The sequence below is a fragment of the Salvelinus sp. IW2-2015 genome, linkage group LG18 (assembly GCF_002910315.2).
Source record: "Salvelinus sp. IW2-2015 linkage group LG18, ASM291031v2, whole genome shotgun sequence".
NCBI classification, from domain to species: Eukaryota; Metazoa; Chordata; class Actinopteri; order Salmoniformes; family Salmonidae; genus Salvelinus; species Salvelinus sp. IW2-2015.
In genome coordinates, this window is record NC_036858.1 from 13,082,160 (window position 1) to 13,101,452 (window position 19,293).

A 19,293-nucleotide genomic window follows, 5' to 3' on the forward strand; every position below is an offset into this window, starting at 1 on the left:
CAGGAATTGCGAAAAATTGAGTTTAAATGTATTTGGCTAAGGTGTATGTAATATTCCGACTTCAACTGTATGTTTACGTAGTCTGTYCACGAGAGATTACCAGCTCTAACATTGAAGTGGTAGCAAACCACTTGGAAATGTATATGTTAACATCAATTAAGTTAACTATTTACATGCATTTAAAGTCTATCTAGAGTGGGGCGTGCTTGTTCCCTTTTCTCCAGTCAAACAAGTCAATGTTTAGGTAAGTRGGGAGTGCAAGATCGCTGGAAGGCTTCAGAATACTATAGCAAATGTAAACATAGCCWAGCTTTGTCAAAACACACTTATTTAAATTGAACCTCTTTGCAGATTTCATTGTTTCCACTTTAAAAGCCCTTGTGTGTATGTATGTATATCAAAAACATGCATCCATCCAAATCACCTTTAATGATATAAAACTGTTTGTTACATGGAAAGAGTGTGTGTAAAATTAGTTGTGGGTCAATATATGTTTCCTGCTGCACATACAGAGTGCGTGTGCCCGCAACCMGAAATGTTTACTTATMCCGGACAATAAAAGTTMATGTATAAGCGGCACATAAGACATTGGATTTGGTCCTCACTGGGAAAAGGAAACACTATAAAAATTTGAGCAGTACCGCATCTCCGGTCAGAAACAATTCTCTGTATAAAAAGTCTCCTGAAATGCAGCATTTACCCTTAAAACGGTGTTGCAGTGTAAGGAAAGCAATGTACACATCCTCCAACTAGAGCTTGGAATGCTGTAGTCTACACAATACAAAATGTCTCAAAGAATGTGTAGCCTTTCAAGACCAATACATMTTTTTACAACATAACAGTCAATGTCTGAGCCCAGGTATATTGCCCGTATTATTGGATATCAAAAGATTTCAGGTGTTTTCTAAGTAAAACAGCGCTTCAACCATTTGAACCTTGATTTACAAGTCTTAATATGCAGAGACCTATGTACAAACACTGCAAAACTCAAGTTATCAATTTAAATTGTCAAGACTTTCTAGCTATGATCCAGTACAACAACTTACATTTGAAGTTGTGTTTAACTATACAGTGTACAAAACGTGCAGTTTAACAGTTAAATATTAAATGGACTTTTTAGATTATGCACATCAACAAACCTAAGGATATTAACATATATTCCTTCACCGTTACCTTCAAAACATTAGCAAACCCCAACCTTCTCAAAATATCTTAAACCCCCAAATAAATGCTTTAAAACAGAAAGTCCCATCTAAAATACAGAACACACCAGAAAAGGAAGCATTAAACTCATTTGAAAACAAAATTAAGAATCCCTGTCTCTTTTGCGACCAATTTCTCAATAAGTATGCTTAATTACCTTCTACTACTACTGACAGTACAGGTTTTAGCAGTTTATGCTTGATAAGAGATTGCTCATCATAAATCCTTACAAGATCCTGGAGTGAGAAGGTAACAGAAACTCAAAAGTAGCCCCTGAGTGAATCATTGGCCATGTATGACCATGGCCATGTTTTATAGCATAAAACATTATTATAATTCRTCACTTTTAGTTAGAAGAAATTCACCACTAATTCAAAAATGGTCCAGTTTAACTGTACAGGCACAAAGACTCTAGACTTATTTACATTATAAAATAAAATGGAGGAAAAACAAACAAATGTACGTCCCTCTTAACTGTCTTCTCCGTTGTGTAACAGGTTCTTGTCAAGGATATGTTTGCATCGTTATAGAGCCCCACAGTGGAGGTGTCGTAATACCCAGAAAATAGGGAAATGGTTTCAAATCGTTTTCACACCAATCATTTTCACCCATAGGTGATTTTAGAAACACTTAAAATAAAGGGCCGTGTTTTGTTTAGGCTTGATGTGATGTTTTGATAACYATGTAAATCCCTCTCGGACAAGGTGACTTATCAATATAGTCGATTCTATTTCCTCTCATATTCAAAAATGTATCAGAGTAGACATCATGCAAGACTACAAATCCCTACAAGCTCCTGCACGGCATCTCTAGCTGAAAACCTTTACTAAACAGGTATTGTGTCAATTTAAAACTTGCACGAGACAGTTCACAGAATAGTCAAGTTTAAGACATTTTGCCAATTTATTACTACATTTAGCTATCATTAGATAGTTAATCCAGAGACTCTTACCTTTGCCTCGATTCAGCAGTCTCATCCAGATCACCATCGTATTTGTTGTTCTTTATGATAGCGCCATTAGTAGTTAATTAGATTTTTTTAATTTTTAATTTTTTAAAATGTGGGTAAATATATTGATGAAAGTCATCTTGTCCTAGAGAGACTTACACGGTTATCAAAACATCACCCCAGGGTAAGCCTACACAAAACACAGCCCTTATTTTAAGTGTTTCTAAAAATCCCCTATGGGAAAAATGAACAGTGGAAAAACAATTGTAACCATTTCCCTGTTTGATTTCTAGGTTTTATGGGTATTATGACTGTACTATATACCTGGTGCTTGTAATACTGATCTTTCACATCCTGGATCCCCTCTCCTGAAGAATCTGCAAAGAGATTAATCAGTTAATGTTAAAATATATAGTAAAATATCCCTGCAATTACTTAGCTGTAAATGTGAAACTACACTGCAGCAAGCTCAATCTTTGAGTCTGGTATCTGTGAATGGGACAGACCTACTAAATCTGAAAATCYATTTATTGTACTATTTTTTGAGATGCATCTTTATTGTTTAATTTTCCTTGAGAATCTAAACAAAAGTMGACATGATTTTACCTCTTTCCTTCCCACACACACACAATGATCCAAGCAAACGAGTACATGCAGGTGCCACACACACCCGAGTGGGAGGATAGGATATGGTGAGGGGTTTTCTAAGATAGCGTGCACTTGGTTTCCATGCCAGCAATACAAAGCAAAGATTTGCTCATTGCTAAAAAAGTAAATAATGACAATTGCAGCCAACGTTAGTTCTAGAGAGACAGCGTGTAAAAGACTTATGAAGTGATTGAAAGCCTGACAGGACCAAAAGCCCAGACATAAATCAGCTTATTGATCAGGGTTGCAAGCACCAGGGCAAAGACACATGAGGGAGTCGTGGAAAGATGGAGGGAGTCGAAGGAAAGGAGGGCAGCTGAGCGCTCACCGTTGAGTCATAAGCGCTCAACCCTAATCAGAGTCATTCATTTCATAATCCGTCTCTTCGTCCTCGCTCTGAGCAACATGCAGCATGCAAATGGGACAGGAAGAAGACAAGACAGGCAAGTCTTACAAGAATGAAAATGAAAAGGAGAAAATGTCAGGGGTAAAGTGGGGTATAAAACAAGGTTGCGTAAATGTTACAAAACATTTACCTTCAAACCAACATCAGTCAAATGAAGACTCAAACAGGGGATGTATCACCAACTACTACTACAACTAATTGGGACTTGATTCTCAAAAGGGGTTCACTCACATTTCCGGTTCAAGACACGATCACAACAGAGGTACATTGAAGGGTCAGAGGGTAGACTACCTTTCATATCTACTAAGACTCACTTGTAATCGATCYGAGCCCCCCCTCTCAAGATGTCCCTTTGTGATTGCTTTGCACCTTAGTCCATTTAGTATACAGACGTACTGTAATAGGTGTATCCAAGTCTGTTTATWACTAAAGCGAAAAGCCTCTGGTGTAAATGTATTGAAATTCCTATCAATAGGAAAATAAATCTAAAAYGGGTTGTAACTAGACTACATCCATGTGACTTCTAAAACCACTGACAGAATCCAAGACTTAATGTCAGCCTATTAGCAATAATTCAATAGAATTACCAAGTCGGGGACTAGCTAGAGTGTGAAGCAGGCCCCGGAGGACTGGGCCCACATGGGAACCAGCAGATGGGACTTGTAATTCCCACTGCTAGGCCTGCTGCTCTGCTCCCAAAGCCCTCAGAAAGAATGACATTCTCCACTAATAGTCCCAATAATCCTCAAGGCTATGCTCTTAACGTTCTCCTAATGTGGATTCAAATGTTTCAGTTTTTTGGTGTAAGGTCAAATCTAACAACTTCAATCTTGTAAAGCTGGATTAATGGATTTAGGCCTGCRTGTGGTCTGACTAACAACTGTACACTAAATGACCGTACTGTCCTTTTGATTTGGATACAAAATGGTTGACAGTTMATTTTTAATGCTATGAAAATTTGGATAGATTAATTGAAGGCTAATTCTCAGTAAATTAAATCGCTAACCAAAGTCAATTACCATTTATTTTTTATTTTTTATGTACTTTTCAGAAAATACCAAATTCATAAATTAATTACTCTGTGCAGCAGTCCAAGCCTATCTGCTTCAAAATGGACTCTTCTATGAAGGTTGAAATCAGTAAACTAGGGATAGTTAGTAAATGTGTTGCATTTAGACATCTAGAACAATCCACCATTCAGACAAGCTTGTCATTGGGCTTACTTTCAGTGTACACACATCTTAGGATGGGGCTCACCTTGGCTTTCTCACTGGGCTCACTGTTTGGGCCATATGATTGGTTGTGCAGCTCCTTGGAGACTACACACAGGAACTCAGATTGGTCCTCGTTTCCGTAGTTATAAGAGGATCCAATGCTGACCAGCTGGGGGGGGGGAGAAAGAGAGAGTTAGCTTCAGAAAAAAATAAAAATAGGATTACAGTGTACTTAGAGCAGATGTGAAGAGTTTGAACAGAAATTAAAAGCATTAGATAATAAGCAGAACATACAGAAGACCGAGCTAGAAACAGATCAGAACACAAAAGATGAGTTGGCTACAGACTCCAAATATGTAGAAAGTAATTAATGTGTGTGTGTGTGTGTGTGGGGGTGGTGAGGGGTCATATTTGCTTCCGTAAAATGTTAGTTCCCTTTTAAAGGTTAACTTTTAAAAGGACACAAAACAGACAGGGATAACAGGACATTAAACAAACATGCAGACGGTGAGGTGATACGATGTCATGCAAATACATATTTGACAAGGTCAGACAAACACAAAATGTTCCTCCACTCAGTCGAATGCTTTTAACTTTAGTGTTCAACCAGTAAGTGTGYGCACATACACTATTTACACACACAAAAGTATGTGGACACCCCTTCAAAAATGTGTGGATTCAGCTATTTTAGCCACACCTGTTGCTGACAGGTGTATAAAATCRAGCACACAGCCATGCAATCTCCATAGATAAACATTGGCAGCAGAATGGCCTTACTGAAGAGCTGTGACTTTCAATGTAGCACTGTCATTGGATGCCACCTTTCCAACAAGTCTACCCCAGTGAACTGTAAGTGCAGTTATTGTTTAGAAGCAACAACGGCTCAGCCGCGAAGTGGAAGGCCCCACAGGCTCACAGAAAGGGACTGCCGAGTGCTGAAGCGCRTGAAAATCATCTGTCTTCAGTTGCAACACTCACTACCGAGTTCCAAACTGCCTCTGGAAGCAACGTCAGCACAAGAACTGTTCGTCGGGAGCTTCATGAAATTAGTTTCCATAGCCAGGCAGCCTCACACAAGCCTAAGATCACCACGTGCAATGCCAAGCATTGGCTGGAGTGGTGTAAAGCTTGCTGCAATTGGACTCTGGCGCAGTGGGAACGCATTCTCTGGAGTGATGAATCACACTTTACCATCTGGCAGTCCGATAGACAAATCTGGGTTTTGTGGATGCCATAAGAATGCTACCTGCCCTAATGCATAGTGCTAACTGTAAAGTTTGTTGGAGGAATAATGGTCTGCGGCTGTTTTTCATGGTTCAGGCTCCTTAGTTCCAGTGAAGGATAATCTTAACGCAACAGAATACAATGACATTCTAGACGATTCTGTGCTTCCAACATAGTGGCAACAGTTTGGAGAAGGCCCTTTCCTGGTTCAGCATGACAATACCCCCTTGCATAAAGTGAGGTCCATACAGTGGTTTGTCAAGATCGGTGTGGAAGAACTTGACTAACCTGCACAGAGCCCTGACCTCAACCCCATCAAACACCKTTGGGATTAATTGGAACGCCGACTGCGAGCCAGGCCTAAATGGCCAACATCAGTGCCCGACCTCACTAATGCTTGTGGCTGAATGGAAGCAAGTTCCTGCAGCAATGTTCCAAAATCTAATGGAAAGCCTTCGCATAAGAGTGGGAGGCTCTTGTAGCATTAAAGGGTGGACCAACTATTGATGCCCATGATTTTGGAATGAGATGTTTGACGAGCAGGTGTCCATATACTTTTGGTCATGTAGTGTATGAGAACTTAAGTGTACTCTGTAGGTGTGTATGTCTCAACATACACAGACTCATTAGCCACTTCTGCAGGAGCCCTGTTGTTGCCAAGAGACGTCTCACACAGGAGGCAAACGTATTAGGCTACTCTATAATCAATGCTAAACGTTAAAGTTACCAGCTACTGTACCATGATCAGCTCCCACCAATCACGATACTTACTTAAGCCAAACAATATGGTCAACCCCAAATTTTATTTTTAAGTGCAGTCAATTTGCAGAGCACTTGTTTGCTAAGGTTACTTTGAATAAGCATTCACGAACCTCTCCACCAACCTAGTGTGGATGATCGGTTAAAAACCTCAAGGCAGCCCAGGATCGGGTTTGTAGCACGAAAGTGAAGATAAAGGTCAGAAATAGATTACCACACCTCCAAGTTTCAATCTGAATAATAATTATATTTTTTGTTGTTGCAAAACGTTCCCCAATGAATACAAACCAGGACTGGGTGGCTCTGAAAGTAGGGCAATAGGTTAGCGGAGTGCGTATGCCCAGATGACAGGGCTCACTGCTGCTGAGCCTTAAGCTAAAGGTCAAGGAAGTGTTTTAAGGGGCTTCCCATCGGGAACCCTGTAAGAAGATTAGTGAGATTCCTGCTCTCAGGGAGATCCAGTGTTCGTTCTTACCCCCCCCAAAGGGATAGTGGAGCCAGGGGAGATTCAGAGCTTATCCACGCACACTTACAGCCTGCACACAAACCCMCTAAAACCAAAACCCTAAAAGCGCTGAATTGGGTCATTGCAATTTCCAACTCGGAGTCAAAACAGACTGTCAAGCAGTAACTGGYGTTAATTCCCCAAAATAAGCATACATTTGAACATTACACATTTAATCAAATTTGATGTTTTATGTTGGTGTTTTGAACAGTTATTTTTCTGCTCAATTTCATTCACAGCAAATTTTCATTAACATTTTCTGTTATTCATTCAAAGATACTCAGAGGCTGAGAAATAGGCGATYGAGCTAAATTGGACATACCGGTACGACCTACGTTTTATTTTACACTTGGTCCCTTTCAGAAATTGTTGGTGAACTCTGTTTGGGTTAAAGTTTGGTGCAATGCGAATGCTCCAAAATAATTCAGATACCTCAAAAGAGCCCCTGGAGCGAGCCAAACTGAATCCATCTCGAGAGGTGGTCTGAGTTCGGTTGGCTTGAAGTCCACGGTCCGGTTCTCTTTTTTAGTGCAATGTGAACCCAAAGTTCTCCAGGCTCRCTTGTCATTATTMCCACACCATGCAGTAGGCTACTGCAACACCGTTTACCCAGCTATAACCCCTCACGTTGGTCCCACAAACGAGAAGATGTGCAGGTTGGTGGGGGGAAAACATGTGCTGTTTTTGGACTTTAAGCAGCAATTTAAGGATTCCAAAATATGTATGGAGTTAAACAATGTTTAGATTTAGAGCGTCAGCTCTAAACATTTAAAAAAAGTTTGTTTATTTGATTGTGGGGCTTGAAAAAAGTAACATTTGATGAAAACCACACAACTATATTACAAAATCAACACAAACTCTTAAAGGGGCAGTAGCCTACATTGCATATAAMATTTTCAAATAAAGCATTCAATCTGCAGTTAATATTCTGCCATTTATCCTGTTAGTCATATTTCATCTTTTGATTATAAATGGTCTTTGATCTTAGATTAACTCAATTAAATCTATTATCTTCGAACCAGTTCTGATKGTATGGCTTGTCCTAAACATTTACCCGTAGTGGATTGAGTCAATATTGGAAGATGAGCTTGGTTCATTTCTAAACACAGCAATGTGAATGTAAGAGTACTCTGACCACAATTGTTGAAGTGAACTGGCAAGAGAGCAGAGTACTCATTCAAAAAGGCAAGGGCAGTGTGAAATCAGGTTGGAACCAAAATTATTTTCCAATMATTTCGTTCTAAACAGAACCATTACTTTATTAGTTCCATTCCACTGTTCTGACCAGCAAAATAAAGTTCTGAACCGGTTTGGAAAAAACACACAAAAAAAAAACTTATGGTTTATATGGTTCCTTTGTAAAACCTCAAATTTACATTTAGCTCAACAGTAAATTACTTCAATCAGCGCAGATARAGCAGCTTGCTATGGAGCGGGCAAGCTATTTACATGCATTGGACCGACAAGTGTAGKGCGCGAGACGTGACAATTTTGCGGGTAGGGAGACTGGAGGAGGCTTGAAGCACTGGGCATCTTGTTGTTGTGACATGCATTATCTGAATTAGGCCAACAGAATTATACCTACGGAGGAGCGGCTTCTATTGAGAAACTTTGAATGTCTTAACTTCAGAGACTGGACCAGAGCTAGCTAGCGAGCTAACAAGCGGGGCAGGTAGCCTCCACATTTTTAGCTTGCAGGCAGACACTGGAATAAGTTTGAGTGACAGAGTGAGGGCTTTGCATAGGCACTTTGTGGTGTTTGTGGGGGTGAAAAAAAGCCAGAATGTTAATAACCAGTTCCAATGCTTTTAAAATAACAGTTCTGTTCCGGAACAATATAGATCACTTTCGTTCCCAGGTTTTCAGTTCTGTTCCTTGAACCGGTTCCAACCCCTGGTGTGAATAGAGGACCAAGATTGGTTAAAGAGGACTATATGTGAAAACAAAGATGGCCACGCTGGAGCCATCAGACATTTAGTGCCAATTTTGCATTTGAAAGATCTATGTTTTCCATACCAAGTTGAGTGAACAGAAGCTAAATATGTATTAAAATGTTTGAGTTATATTAGTTTTAGTGGCTGCCAAMCCCCCTAAAGGCCAAATCTGGATGGCTCCATATCTATATCTCTTCAGGTACATGCAGTACATCTACCTCTGTGCCAAATCTGGTGCTTGTATCAAAGTGCCCTATTRAGTCAACATTTTCTGTTTAGTATACAAAATATATTACTTTTCATTCCTCCTGGAAATCATGGTAAATTGTGTTTTTTTTTGTTACTAATTGCTTGACAAAGTCCAAACATTTCAGAAGGCTAAAGTGTCACAAAATGAATCATTTTGACACTGTGGTCAAAATTGACTTTCTATCCACATTATTTAGCCTGGCAACAAGTGCGCAGTCAGTTTGTTGCCATYGTCTTCCAACTTGCGGCCCATTGACACAGCAAATCCAGGGAGGAGCTAAATATAAATTTCATTGGTCAAAACTATTTAATGAAATGCACTGAATCTGAAAGATGTTCATTCTCTTTCTTGAAATAAAAACATTTGTTTTTAATGCCGGAAAAATGCCAAAATTAGCATTCCTATATTGTCGCAGTCTGACGAAAACCTCTCATCTTCCAGACACTTAAGGAAATTAAGAAGAAAGAAAATCAATATTTGACCATTAACAAACCTACAATTTCAAGAAGCTATTTGGAATATATTTTCCAGGTCCTAGAATGTTCTGAAATATTCAGGGTACATTGAGCTGAGTTACTGCTCAATGCAAAAATGTACTTACGGAGGTTTTCATCAGACAGCAATGACATACTAAAACATGGATGTTACCTAGTTAGTTATGTGGCASAAGAGATCGAAAACAACCTAATGTTATCTCCAGAGAAACTTCTCGGCAAACATGCAGTAAAGAGATCAATGKAACGCAGACCGTCGTGGCTAGAACAAGGACGCCGTCATTGGTGCCCAATCAAACAGTCAAATCCATCATGATTTATGTGTTCCAACAGGCCCACACAGTGTGGTTAGTAAAATCCGATTAGGATATATTTGTCTGTTTTCCCTACATAATATTTAGAAGTTGTCCTTTTCGGGTTTATTAAAAAATAATAATCTCTGCTAAATACTAACTCCCGTTTTGTATAAGCTGGTAGCATAGCTAGCCATACAGAAAAATCGGTGGTGGTAGTTGAATTAGTTTGAGTGTAATGCAGTTGATGGTGACATGAACAAGTATTGGGGTTGACATTCACACAAGCATTATACTCAGATYTTTACCTCAACACAGTGTGAAATACATAAACAATAACCTAAATGTAGGCTAATTTTGATGGGCGGCAATGAGGAGATTCTGGATCTATCCCCAAGAGGAACTCGTGTGTGGCATTTACATTGGGTAAGAGTTTGTTTTTGTCAATCTATTGCGTCTGTCTTTTGTCAATGGTATTCGTGTCTAGCATACTCATCCTTTCAAGTATTGCTCTGTGAGTGAAAAGGGAAATAGCGTATTTAAACTAAATAACGGTYGTTATCCTCACAGGCTATCTAGCTAATCATCCATGTTGAGTCTATGGGAATGCTAACTGCACAAATGTCAGCGTTTAAATTAAGTGTTAAAAAAATATATAATTTTCCTCATGTTAATAATCAATCTTTCAGATTCTATGAATAATTTGGAAAAGTGTGATTTATATTTAGCGACTGCTTCTCCCTGGGTTTGCAGTGTGTCAATGGGCCAGAATAGGCCATAAGGTGGAAGACAACAGCGTTCAATCAGGAACTGGGTCAAGTGGGTGGGGCTACATAAGGTGAATAGCCTAATCAGGCTTCAATCTCTTCCTTCTCTCATCAACTATCATGGGTTAAAAGAATAAACAGGTTTGATGATTTCTTCTTAAAAATCAGCCATAAATCCCTTTGTGACAGGGGGAAAATGTCCAAAGAGTGGAACACTGGAAAATGTCCAAAGAGTAGAACCAGCTCACCTGCTTTTACACTAGGATTTGACTATTAGATGTTCAAATGTTAGATTTTTTTTTTAAGGAATAGTTCCACCATATTAAAAACGAGAGTTCAGTTCACGTAACAGGGTTGACCTTAAAATGAGGGACAGACGTAAATGAATCACTAATCACATGAAATAAATAATCTTCAGAAATGACTGTCAAAGCAACAAAATAACTAGGGCTTTATTTTGGGGATTAAGTGGGATAAAAATCATCCTAGAAGTGACAGGGTTGAATTTGTGCACTTTAGCAAGCCTTTTTTCACATAAAAATCTGACTTAATAAATTCTCGATGTGGTCTATATTAAAAAGGGCACTTCATATAATATAACTGGCTTTTAAAATTCCATATTGCCACACAATTTCTATAAAAATAGCAATAGCTCTTTGTGGAACAACCTGCATATAACCAACAAACTGAAAACAAAAATGTGAAGGGGATAATCAAACACAGACATAGAAAGGGTGCTGTGTTCATTTGGGTCCTTTGTTGGACAACAGTACACATCTTAAAATTGAAATCAACTCAAAATGGCTGCCTTCTGTTCATAGAGTTGGGACAGAGGCCAAAAGGGTTGTGAATGGGTACATAGGGGACATGCAGTGACCAGCCCGTGGACGGAACATTGTGGGACACACCTCTCCGCTGTGGCTTGGGAAAGTAGACTCCTCCCCCTTCACCTCCCTTGACACAATCAGCAGAAACTCTGACTGCTGGGCCCGCCCGTAACCTATACTGACAAGCTGCAACAACCAAATCAGAGCACAGAGGGATGCCCGGATCACGTATAAGACACAGAAAATGTAACAGTTTTTTTGAATGTTAATTTCCAATTCATGAATTGGATTGTTTGGGCGATGTGAGGATTATGGGTCGAGGGAAGTACAAATAAAAGGAGGACATTTGGCTCCTCGTGGCGAGAGGCAGCGTTACCTGCTCAAACTTCCAGCCGTCTGACATGGTGGACACCATCTGGGTGAGCTCCTCCTCCTGGCACTGCAGCACCCGGTACACATGTTTCACTGGAGCCTGGGGAGAGAGCAGGGAGACGARAGGGTATTCGAGTTGAGTGAATTCTGGCTACACGCACACACACGATGGAGCAGGTGCATTGATTAACAGTGCACTCACAGCCAAAGGCCAGCAATCCCAAAGGGTAGGGTGTCTACCCACCTCTGCCCAGAGTGGGTGAAAACGTGCTTTGGTGATGAAATGTCACTTCCTAAAATACATGTTACCAAGACAAATATGATTCTTCATGTTCTGAATCGTTCAGTTGGGTCTTTTAACCTATCATTAACATTGTATACAAAAAGTCAGATTTCGTAACCTAATACATCCGATAAGCACCAAGCTCTTGACATTGTGGTGTAGGTTTCTCATAACTTGAGGATTTTACATTTTATGGCCGTCSTCCTCAGTTGTTTCCGCAGGTCGCAAAAAGCTAAATTAGCATGACACGAGCTGAATTAAATGTAAAAGCCTTTGAAAATAAAAAGCTCAGTGCTCCGTTGACATTTCACAGATAAACACTTGTTTTTGTGAGCAATCTTCGAAAAACAGGTATTAAGAATATAAAAAGCGTACACTAAAATATGAAAATACTAAATCTCAAAACCAATATCCATCTTACCTCTATTGTTTTATGTCCTGCGGATTTGAGAAGAAAAATTACTAGTTCAATGGGAAAGTGAGCCTCTCAGGTACCAGTAGCCTTAATTCTTCACAGAATCCAGCCTAACTAATGCAACGTAAAACTTTACCACTTCTTTTCCTCTGGCCTCCGTTGATTTAGTCACCCTAATTCTGGCCATCCTAAAAAGGGTACACACTCCAATAACTTTTGAATGGATTATGATAGACATGAGGTTTGGACCACTGGTTCTCTCAAAGGATTATCTACATAATTAACAAACTCAGCAAAAAAAGAAAGTAAATTCGTAAAAATCCAAATAACTTCACAGATCTTCATTGTAAAGGGTTTAAACACTGTTTCCCCATGCTTGTTCAATGAACCAGAAACAATTAATGAACATGCACCTGTGGAACGGTCGTTAAGACACTAACAGCTTACAGACAGTAGGCAATTAAGGTCACAGTTATGAAAACTTAGGACACTAAAGAGGCCTTTCTACAGACTCTGAAAAACACCAAAAGAAAGATGCCTAGGGTCCCTGCTCATCTGCGTGWACGTGCCTTAGGCATGCTGCAAGGAGGCATGAGGACTGCAGATGTGGCCAGGGCAATRAATTGCAACGTCAGTTCTGTGAGGCGCTTAAGACAGCGCTACAGGGAGACAGGGCGGACAGCTGATCGTCCTCGCAGTGGCAGACCACGTGTAACAAGCACCTGCACAGGATCGGTACATACGAACATCACACCTGCGGGACAGGTACATGGCAAACACAACTGCCCGAATTACACCAGGAACCCACAATCCCTCCATCAATGCTCAGACTGTCCGCAATAGGCTGAGAAGGCTGGACTGAGGGCTTGTAGGCATGTGTGTAAGGCAGGTCCTCACCAGACATCACCGGCAATAACATTGCCTATGGGCACAAACCCACTGTCGCTGGGCCAGACAGGACTGGCAAAAAGTGCTCGGCTCTGACGAGTTGCAGTCTCTCACCCAGGGGTGATGGTCAGATTCACATTTACGTCAAAGAATGAGCATTACACCGAGGCCTGTACTCTAGAGCAGGATGGATTTGGAGGTGGCAGGTCCATCATGGTCTGGGGCGGTGTGTCACAGCATCATCGGACTGAGCTTGTTGTCATTGCAGGCAATCTCAACGCTGTGCGTTACAGGAGAAAATCCTCCTCCCTCATGTGGTACCCTTCCTGCAGGCTCATCCTGACATGACCCTCCAGCATGACAATGGCACCAGCCATCTGCTAGTTCTGTGCGTAATTTCCTGCAAGACAGGAATGTCAGTGTTCTGTCATGGCCTGCGAAGAGCCCGGATCTCAATCCCATGAGCACGTCTGGAACCTGTTGGACCGTAGGGTGAGGGCTAGGGCCATCCCCCCCAGAAAAAGTCCGAAAACTTGCAGGTGCCTTGGTGGAAGAGTGGGGTAACATCTCACAGCAAGAACTGGCAAATCTTTGTTCAGAGACACATTCAATTTCTGTTAGTCACATGTCTGTGGAACTTGTTCAGTTTACGTCTCAGTTGTTGAAACTTATGTTCATAAATATTACACATGTTAAGTTTGCTGAAAATACAACGCAGTTGATAGTGAGGACGTTTCTTTTTTTTGCTGAGTTTATTAACCATCGGTCAAAAGATCGTTATCCTTACAAAAGGGATAAGAGTTTTGAAGAAATACAAAATCAATAGCGTGCGATTGGGAAGTTCACCTACCTGTGATGTTTTGCAGTCTCGTTCCCTGATCTTGTCCTTGAGGAGCTTGATTAATGATGTGATATTGTAGAATTCGGCTTCCTCCAGGACACCTTCAAAAACACACATTAAGAATCCATTCTGGCAGGAATGAGCAACATAATAAAAACAGACTGCTACAGAGGATACTTAAGAGCTGACGTTGGAAACCAACAGCTTCACTGTGCACATAAGTAGCAACATTCATCTCACATGTCTAGTCTTACCTTCCTCTGCCAGCTCCCTGTTGAGCACCAGCTTGCCATGCCTCAAGTAGTTCAGTACCGGCCCAAAGTATGTGGGGTCTCTGTCTATGAGATAGGCACCAGTGTCATCCTGTAAATGGAACAGATAGAAAATAATTAAGTCAAGATTTACAGTTCACCATTGTCGGACAAAGACCACTGAGTTGAGTGAAGAGAGGAAAACCACTGGACAGAAGTTAGAACACACAAAACCACACTGCATACATCAGGAAACAGAAACCCCAACATAAGCCCATATGAATGATGGAGGAAGCTACTGGGCTCATAATCCCTGCAAGTGTTGAGGAGTCACACACACACACACACACACACACACACACACACACACACACACAGCCGTCAACGATCATTTCTAGCCTTTATTCCCAGAAGCACTCAGTTTGATCCTCTTGAGCTCATAACCAGTGGGCATTCCCATATTCCAGTAAGTACAGTGAATAGAACATCCTGCCTTTATGTACATATCTACCTCAAATACATTGTACCCCTGCACAGTGTTATGGTACGGGTACTCCCTGGATGTAGCTCTATTCTGGTATTTTATTCCTTGTGTAACCAGTATTTTTAAACTGCATCATTGGGATGGGCTCATAAGTAAGCAATCCACAGTAGTCTACACTCATGGTATTCGGTGCATGTGACAAATAAAATGTTACAGGAATATGGTAAATACCATTGGTTATAACATTTTATTTGTCACATGCACCGAATACCGTGAGTGTAGACTACTGTGGATTGCTTACTTATGAGCCCATCCCAATGATGCAGTTTAAAAATAATGGTTACACAAGGAATAAAATACCAGAATAGAGCTACATCCAGGGAGTACCAGTACCATAACACTGTGCAGGGATGTGAGGTATTTGAGGTAGATATGTACATAAAGGCAGGATGTCCTAAATCACAGTACTTATAGGAATGCCCACTAGTTATAAGTACTGCATTTTAAAAAATGTATATATAAAAAAAAATAAAAAAAAATCTTTGTTTCCTGGGGGAATGGGTTGTTGAAACAATTAGAGCAGAACAGAATGAGATTTGGAACAGGAGACTGAATCCACAGAGGGGACCAAGAGGGAAAACACGACTGTACCATCTTCAATGCAAAACAAGACGGAACCAATTAATTACACAACCACCCTCTTCATTCCATTGAAAAACACAGAAGTCATTGAGACAGTTTGTCAGCAATCTGCAGTTAAAATCCTGTTCTCGGTGGACTAATATTATTTTTTTAGATAATTCAAGTTAAAATTAAAAGGGAAATGGTGAGTGAATGTCATTCACCCCCAAAAAATAAATAATAAAATAAAACTTGGGGGGGGTGAAACACAAAACAAATGTAACGCAAATCTCGTTAATGCAACAGGATGTGTGAGTTTGCATACTTTTTAGTACTTGGCCTCAGCGATCTAGACAAATTAGCTGAGGCACTGGGCTGGCAGCTGTCCCAACATAATTTACACAACACACGCTTCATTTTCATACTTTCCAGGCCTTGGTCAAACAAAGCTAGGCAAACACACACACACACACACACACACACACACACACACACACACACACCTCTTCCTTCGCCATTGATAGACTGCCATCAAACGTTGTTAAACCCATTAGGTCTTTCCAATAATGAGAAACTGTCTCAGAGCATTCTCTAAGGTGCTGAACCTGAAGATTCATGGCTGACTGACCTCCTTTCCACTGCAAAAATACCCCACTGGACCCCCATGGGTTATGAACTAGTCCAAATGCTCTGCGCATCAGTTCCTTAATATTCTTCTACAGACATTAATTTAACCATAGTTACAGGTGGAAAGTACAGGAGAACAGAAATAGGTCAGTTAATAASACTCATTTTCTGGTGTAGCGGCACCTCAAAAAAAATAACTTAAGTCCTGCTAAATTAAAACAGATKCAAGTACATAGTGAAAAGATTACTGTGCCATGTTTGTACTTTGTTGATKTGCAGCAATGAAGGTTCATAGACAGTTTTAAGGACAGGCCACCTAGATTTAGAAGCATGCCTCTGTGTTGCTATATCTGTACATTGTTTCAGTCTCTCGTTGACGTGTCAGCTCTGAGCTGAACAAGTGGCCTATCCTAGTGTTATGCACATGTCAAGAGTGTGCAAAGCTGTCAAGGCAAAGGGTGGCTACTTTGAAGAACCTCAAACATATTTTGATTTGTTTAACACTTTTGTTTATACTACATGATTCCATATGTGTTATTTTATAGTTTTGATGTCTTCACTATTATTCTACAATGTAGARAATAGTAAAAAATAAAGATAAACCCTTGAATGAGTTGGTGTCCAAACTTGACTGGTACTGTGCGTGTACATATTTTCAAAGAAGTCTGACCTTTTAACAGTTTTTACCCCACCCGCCCCTCTTCTTCTTCTTCCACCATTTTCAAGGCACACATTCACCAGGCTCACAGCCRGTGCATTTAGCTGAACAATTTATGACGGATTAATGTCTCAAGTTCTAAAATGAACAACTCCTTTCAGAAGCCCCTGAAAGCTTTCCCTTCATAAGAGGCCGTTAAAAGTTCCATCATGGCTGGGCTGGCAAAGGGGAAAATCACTCCTGTCCAAAGCACTCTCTGGGTGGGGAATATTCCTGTAGAGGAGAAACAGGCGCAACGTAAAATATTTACTCTGCCTCGGAAACCATCAGTCGACAGGGAGACCGAGACACAGCTTACTGCTTCTCGATTACTTCTGGAGTGTTCCATCGCTATGCGGCCGGGCCACCAAGGCATGTACGGTCATCCATGGCATGTACAGTCATCCATGGCATGTACAGTCATCCATGGCATGTACAGTCATCCATGGCTAGCCTATTTTTGCAAGTGCCCTGCGGTGGTGTCGACTTGTCACTGGTTCTGGTGATTTGTGGCATGGTGTTTAGAGCGTGGCAGTGTGAAGGCAACAGTGGAGGAGCATGGAGCTGGTAGTGTTAAATATTTACACTGCCTCCCTCCCAGTGTTCAGGCGTGAACCTAGCACTAAATGCGGGCCGCACATCTCACGCACGTGGAGAAAGCCTTCTCAGCAGGCAAATAGAGAGGAATATCAAAAGAATTAGATGCGAAAGGAACAAGAATTTTATGCAATGGAATTCTTGAAATATTGATGTTGCTCTCAAAACCAGAGARCTGGAATGTCACTTGAGTGGCCCTGCATTTGGTCCAGAGGGGTAGTCTGATCTCACATTAACAAAGGAAAAAGTGATGAGGTCCTGTAAGCTTATGGTCCTGAAGTCATTAGATAGCGGACCATCCACAACTTACCTGACGTCTGACCCAGTATACTTGGCTGATAAAGTGCAGGTAGAACAACTATTTTAAATTAGCCAAGAACTGTGCACAAAAATCTGTCAAAAATCAACTAAGAGCTATGTGGCAGAAAGGACCCATAAGTAAGGTGATTATCTAATACTTTTCAATATTYATTTCAAAAAAATAAAAGCAGGAAGAAGAGTCTTAAAATATAGATGCAGTTCCCTCTGGAAACAAGAATTTGGGAGAATCTTAGTTGTGGTGACCGTGCATGTGAGTACTACCACACACTCTCTCCCTGGCTTACCCCAATGTGCAAAACAGGCTCYAGTCAACATGAATAATGCAAAGCTCCTTCTGAAGCACATCAGCCTAGGTGACTGAAGACCAAGGCACTCATTTCCTGAGGTGGTAAACACAATRCTGCATCGCCAAAAATAGAGCACTTGAATTAGCCATCAGTCTTTGGTGCTTCCTGTTCAAGTGAAGGGATGTGAAGTGACTCCAATTATTATTATTTTTTTTAACTTGCCTTGCACTCAACCATGTGCAAAATGAATTCATGTATAAACATTTTTGAAAGGTGTTGACTACAGGGCTGACTATGGTTGATGGGAATAGCTCTTTTTATATTGAAGGTAGCTATTAGTCAAAGCTGCTGGCAGACAGGGATATGTAGTGCATTAGCCTGAGAGCCCAATCTGCACTTAGGCAGGGGATTGGGCTGGGCTGCTCCATTTATGATCAGCTGTTCACGTTTGGGCAAACCACCCAAAAACACACTGATTTAGGCTATTGAGAGATTAGGAGATTTGCATGAACAAATGACAATATGAAAGGAACTGAGAACAGTAAATCCAAGGGAATGTGTGGTAATGGAGATTAACGGTGCTAGTAGATGAGCGCAATGGAATGTGATGGAGCATTAAGAGAAACGAAACGCATACGGACGCTTTAAAAAAAAAAAAACTGACAAAACAGTGCTGAGGCGGAGGTAGTGGTGGAGAGAGTCGGCTCCAAAATAATTGATTCTTCGACTCCTTGCCCGTCGATTCCCTGTGTCGACTCTCATTTCTGGGTGTCAAGCATAGATTCCGCTAGGAAGACTTCTCGGCTAGGAGTCAGCATTTTTGCAACRGAGGAGACTGTTCTCGGAAGTAGCCAACGGCAACTACTCAAACTCTTGCCTCTTTCACAGCAAATAACTTAGGGGAAGGGCATAACTAGACAAGTAGGCCACCATGCAGACAATCAGAGCTGAGCATTGGTAATCAAAAGCTGAATTTCACAATTTCTTGGCTAACAATGTCTCGCAAGTTCATTAAGTAGGGGCTAATCAATGAGTAGGCTAGCGTAAACTACTCTACACGCAACAGACCGAAGACTGAACATGCACTCATCTTTCATAGCGAAGCGAAAGAGCAGGCGACACAGCGAGAGAGAAGG

General features: G+C 40.8%; 1 protein-coding gene across 2 annotated transcripts in view; it reads right to left on the reverse strand.

The window, feature by feature from the left end:
* Positions 1 to 2,262: 2,262 nt before the first annotated feature.
* Positions 2,263 to 19,293, reverse strand: part of LOC111977530 (BTB/POZ domain-containing protein KCTD5-like) — a 33,853-nt gene continuing 16,822 nt past the window's right edge. Inside the window, exons 2-7 of one of the 2 annotated variants that reach the window (XM_024006980.2) lie at positions 14,527 to 14,635; positions 14,282 to 14,373; positions 11,850 to 11,945; positions 11,555 to 11,659; positions 4,464 to 4,589; positions 2,263 to 2,529 (exon numbers count right to left, since the gene is read on the reverse strand). In XM_024006980.2, coding sequence (XP_023862748.1) covers positions 2,500 to 2,529; positions 4,464 to 4,589; positions 11,555 to 11,659; positions 11,850 to 11,945; positions 14,282 to 14,373; positions 14,527 to 14,635 — 558 coding nt within the window. In that variant the 3' untranslated portion in view covers positions 2,263 to 2,499. The remainder of the gene's footprint in view (positions 2,530 to 4,463; positions 4,590 to 11,554; positions 11,660 to 11,849; positions 11,946 to 14,281; positions 14,374 to 14,526; positions 14,636 to 19,293) is intronic. The other variant, XM_024006981.2, reaches the window with a different exon arrangement.